Source organism: Melospiza melodia, chromosome 3 (genome assembly GCF_035770615.1).
Source record: "Melospiza melodia melodia isolate bMelMel2 chromosome 3, bMelMel2.pri, whole genome shotgun sequence".
Lineage (NCBI taxonomy): Eukaryota > Metazoa > Chordata > Aves > Passeriformes > Passerellidae > Melospiza > Melospiza melodia.
This window is the reverse complement of record NC_086196.1, coordinates 8,227,321-8,232,625: the sequence shown is the minus strand read 5'-3', so window position 1 is coordinate 8,232,625 and position 5,305 is coordinate 8,227,321. Positions and strand designations below refer to the sequence as shown.

General features: G+C 43.4%; 1 protein-coding gene across 1 annotated transcript; it reads left to right on the top strand.

Annotated features, from left to right (window-relative positions):
• The first annotated feature begins 1,740 nt into the window (after positions 1-1,740).
• On the top strand, positions 1,741-4,649 carry TMEM18 (transmembrane protein 18). Its single transcript, XM_063150553.1, is given in 6 exon segments — positions 1,741-1,856; positions 1,858-1,972; positions 2,174-2,294; positions 2,908-2,962; positions 3,835-3,928; positions 4,021-4,649. Coding segments are annotated over 6 exon segments (591 nt in total). The 3' UTR covers positions 4,111-4,649.
• Positions 4,650-5,305: the final 656 nt, after the last annotated feature.

Sequence of the window (5,305 nt, the reverse complement as noted above, 5' to 3'; positions counted from 1 at the left end):
GTTCTGAAAAGGAGATATAAAAGGACAAATACACAAGTTTTTCCCTATAAAAGAGTAATCTCTTCACTGCCTTCTAAGTATCTTCTGTTCACATTTCATTTTCCACTAAAAATAAATGAAAGAGAACATGTACTACACAAAAGATCTGGCAATACTTATGTATCTGCTACCATCTGCTGTCAAACAGCATTATTGACTTTATCCTAGTCAGTCTTAAAGAAACAACTCCTATTTCCCTATAGGAAAGTTTCTGCTGATGCTACAGTGGCTGACAGTAACAGCTACATGAATTTTTAATTCAGCATGTTGTAGCCATAGTAAGGCAATAATTTCTTATCCACCCACTTTGTCTGCATGACATATTCAACCCTGACCATCATATTCCACTCATATAGTTAATGACTGCATTCACTGAAGCCCTTCAGCTATTGCAGACAGTTTCTGAAGTCAACTACTGAGCAATTACACAAAACTCATTCCTCATTTACAAAATACAAAAATTTATTATTAGCCATAAGACTGTCCAAACAAGTCACGGAATGGGTCAGGCTGGAAGGGGCCACAATGGACCACAATCTGGTCCAACCCCCCGCTCAAGCAGGGTAATCCTACAGCACACAGCACAGGATGGTTCTAATAGCCCCAGGAATAGAGACTCCAGAGCCTCTCCGGGCAATCTGTTCCAGTGCCTGGTCACCCACACAGTAAAGAAGTTCTTCCTCATCTTCAGGTGGGACTTCCTGTGCATCAGTTTCTGCCCATTGCCTCTTGTCCTATTGCTGGGCACCACCAGGAAGAGCCTGGTCCATCCTTCTGACACCCTCCCTTCAGATACTGACAGACATTGATGAGGTCCCATCTCAGTCACCTCTTCTGGAGGCTGAACAGGCCCAGCTCCCTCAGTCTTTCCTCATAAAAGAGATGTTCCAGTCTCTTAATCATCTTTGTAGCCCTCCATGGGACCCACCCCAGGTGCTCCATATCTCTCTTGACCTGAGGAGCCCAGAACTGGGCACAGCACTCCAGAAGTGCCTCACCAGGGCTGAGCAGAAGGACAGGATCACCTCCTGTGACCCGCTGGCAATGCTCTTCCCAGTGCACCCCAGGATACCTTTGGCTTTCTTGGCCACAAGGACACACTGCTGGTTCTGAGCAGCTTGTTGGCCACCAGGACCCCCAGGTCCTTTCCATGGATTTGGAAACAAATTAGATTTGGCTTTGTTAGGAATCTGAGTTTGAAATACTCTTTAAGTGGTAAGTCTTAAGAATAGTTGGTTCTTCCATACTAGGTGTGTTTAGCAAATGGAATTATAAATTAGAGGTTTAACATGTCTCTTGTTCCCTTTCCATTGTAATATTTTATTTTCTTTTCAACTTCCAAAGTTAAAAGATGTGTCCTTGAGCTCTGCTGTAGTGGCGGTAACAGGAGGGGCCCCGCTGCCATCGAGGTGGGCGGGGGGTCACGGTGGACTTTACTTGGGAGAGAAAAAGTGGTTTTCATTTAAGTTAAGTTCCTGCCTGCAGAGCTCAGCTGTGTTTGTGTTTAAAGAACTCCCAGCTCGGCTTAAACCTCTTTCTTCCTTGCAGTTCCATCGCTAAAACCAACCCTGGGTGTTGCTGGCAGGAGACCAAAGCTAACACCAGTGCTGGGCCACGCACCCAGAGCCCCGAGCCCAGCGGGACCCACAGAGCGGACGGGGACAGTGGCGCCGCCCGACGCCAACCGCTCAACACGCGACCATGAGCACCCTCAGGAGAAGGAGCCACCGGGGTGTGCGGAGCCACCTTAGCCCGGGTTCCGAACCGCGGGACCATCGGCGGTCCCCGCGCCTCGGGGAAGGCGGAGCCGCTCCTGGTCCCATCGCCCGGCAGGGCAAGCGGCGGCCGCCCGAGTCTCGCGAGAAGCGGCGCTGCCGCCGCCGCCATGGAGCCGCCGGTGCGCGGCCCGCCGGGACTGTCGGCCGTGCTGGCGGTGAGGGGAGCGGGGCTGGGCTGCCCGGGGGAGCGGGGCTGTCCGGCGGGGAGGGGGGAGGCCTTTGCTGGGGGCGCGCTCCTTGCCGAGCCTGATACGGGAGGCTGCGGGGCGCGGTCCGTGAGCGACGTCGGCCGTGCTCGGTCGCCGTGGCCGCCCGTTGTCCCGCCGCTGCCTGACCCGCTTTCCCTGTGCCCGCAGAGCACGGACTGGTCCGAGCCCTGGCTGCTGGGGCTGGCCGCCTTCCACCTGCTCTGCTTCCTGCTCACCTGCGCGTCCCTGCAGCACCGCCGGGTGCAGGTCGGCCACTTCCTCTGCATGGGTGAGTGCCCGTGCGCTGCCACAGCAGTGCCTGCAAGCTCGTATTTCCCCGCCAGCTGTGCGTGTGTCTGTCGATGATAATCTGCTATGACCTAAAAATATGTATTTCATTTATTTCCAAGAGAATGTACGAAGTAGTGACTTAAAGCTCTGGCCTTGGTGAGGAAGTGGGATGAGTAAGGTTAGTGCGTGGTCATGCCGTGTGTATCGCAGCTTCCCGATGAAGTGTTCTGTGCTGGAAAAGCACAAAAGAAATCGACTGAGAGCCAGCAGTTGCTTTGTACTCTGCCTTGTTCTAGTAGTGCAGTTCGGTGAATACGGTCAGCTTTAGTTTCTGGAGCAAGTTCACCATGTGCCCTGCTGCCAGCCGTGATGATGGCATGAGGAAGAGCAAGACCGGCTTGCACATTGCAGTAACAACTTGTGTGTTATCACGGGGTTTATCAGCCTGAGAGTCCACGGGGACCTTGCTTAGCCAAAGCAGTCATGGCTGAGTGGCAGACAACACGTCCTAGCTTTGGTTTAAGACCACATGGATTTAGATTAGATCATGTATTATGAGCAATTTATTTTTAAAGATAATACCAAGTCTAATTTGTTTCTTTTATTTCTAGTGGGCTTAGTGTACTGTGCTGAATATATCAATGAATTAGCAGCCATGAATTGGAGGTAAATGTTTTCACTTTCATTTGTTGAATAAAACTATACAGTACAACATAGTTATCACATACTTTCAAGAAATAATAATGATAGCATGCATTTATTGTACTGCTTAAAATCTGTTTATATGGATGCTTATAAACTAACTCATCAAAGAACTGAGAGAAAAGCAGAGTGCTGTGGTTAAGGGGAAAGAATGTGAACTGTGGTGGATTTTTGGGGTTTTTTTCGGTGGGTTTTGTTTCTTTGTTTGTTTGGAGGGGATTTGGCATTCATGTTTTAATAGTTGAAGAACCACTTCCCAAAAATACCACTGCTGTGTTATATACTTACTTCTATGTATAACAAACATTAACATTTGCCTGTTTTACTAAATGTGTATTCCAGAATTAAACTGATGATTTTTTTGATATTTTGAGCATTGACTTAATCTTTCCCTGATGTCACTGAAAGTTGTGTGTTAACAACACTTTATGCTGGCATCTAGTTGTAGTCATGCTTCAGGCATACATGACCTAATTACAGCTTTGCTACATTTATTATTTTTGTCATATTTTCTGATACAAGTAAGCAAAATACCTAAAGTCATTTCAGGTGCTTCAGAATAAGCATGATTTGTGATGCACTCTTGTAGTCAGTCATGTTACTTAGCTTTTACACAGTAAAACTGTAAAGAAGAGAAAGACTGATATGAATATTTATAACTGAAGAAGTATCAACTGCCTCTTTTCTTCTAACTTAATCCAGTAGATTGCTGGCCAATGCTTAGTGATCCCAAGATGTGGGATGATGTATCCCTGTAGAATAGTTGCTGGGAAAGTTAAATGTGTGAACTATAGTAAATAAAACTTTGTCTTTCATTTTCTTTTTATTTCTTTCAGGCTCTTTTCTAAATACCAATACTTTGATTCAAGAGGAATGTTCATTTCACTTGTATTTTCAGCGCCACTGCTGGTGAATACTATTATAATTGTGGTATGTATATGTTCATTGATATAGATGCTTTCAGTAAATGAGTAAGTAAAGTATATGAATTAGTTGAATTTAATAATTTACTTGCTTTTCAGGTCTCCTGGGTTTACAGAACTTTGAATGTAATGACTGAACTAAAGATGCTACAGCAGAGAAGGAAAGTAGAAAAAGAGAAAAAGAAGTGAAAGTGCCAAACTTTTTCTTTCTTCAGTTGTAATAATGCCTGTCTGGATAATCAGTCCTTCTGTAAGGGTATGCAGGAACAGAAATATTTTTGTGTCTGGTGTCAAGAGGACTTTGTGATTGTGGCTGTGGGCATTGAGGTGAAAGCAGGTACCTACAGTACATTTGAATTTATGAAGTTATACATTGAAGTTATGAAACCAGTCTTAACAAGTCTTTGTGCCCTTCAGTGTACGATTGTTTTCCTCCATGACCAAGGCTGTTAGTATTGATGAGACACAATCTTCCAGTTTCCATTTGCCTGTGTATTTTTTACTATGTCTTTATTCTGTGCTTATCAAGTATCAGTTATTCTGCTGCTTAAGCCAATTGGAGCTGTGTTGTGAATTACAGTAAATGAGAGATTTTATTCAGAACAACTCAGGAATCCATGCTTCTGTGAAGCACTTCACTTCTTTATAAATCAGGTTTCATACTTCCTGTGTGTACTGTGTGCCAGTGGCATTTTATAAATAAAACTATCCACTTACTGTATCTTAAATTGAGTTGATTTGTATTCGTTTTTAATCAGACTTTTTCCTTCTTTTTGTCTTGTTAAAATTCCCAGTTTGGCAAATTTTCCAAGTTTAATTTGTGTAAATAATTAAAAATTATCTCTGCATTTCTTTCTATTTATACTTCATGTTTTTAAGGCTTCTAGATAAATACATTTTTTAAAACTGAATGAAAATTTGATTGTTTTATGCTTCTTTATAGAACAGGAAGAAAGGGAAGAAACGTAGTAATGTTATGCGCAATTTGTTCCCTTTTTAATGCTTTTTTAAAATAAATAACTGAAAATTACAAATAGTTAAAAATGAAGAAGGCTTTAGTTTTGCTTCAAGTAGCCTGTTTTTATTGAATGGAGTTTAATTGGAGAAGGGGTGTGGACACAGTGGAGACTGTCCATATTTAGTAAAAGTTGTATCTTTGTGTGGAGATGTACTGTTCTGTCTAAAATAAGTGTCATTTAAGACAGGAAAGGTGATCTACAAAACTGATCTTACACTAATGTGAAAAACATTTGGGTACAGAATTGCAGAACACTAGTAAGTTCAAAAGCTAAGGAAGTACTTGTAAAACTGATTTTAATTACTTGAATTAAAGTAATTCACAAGTGTGGAGATAGGGACTTGAGGAAGAGAGCAGATGCATGTC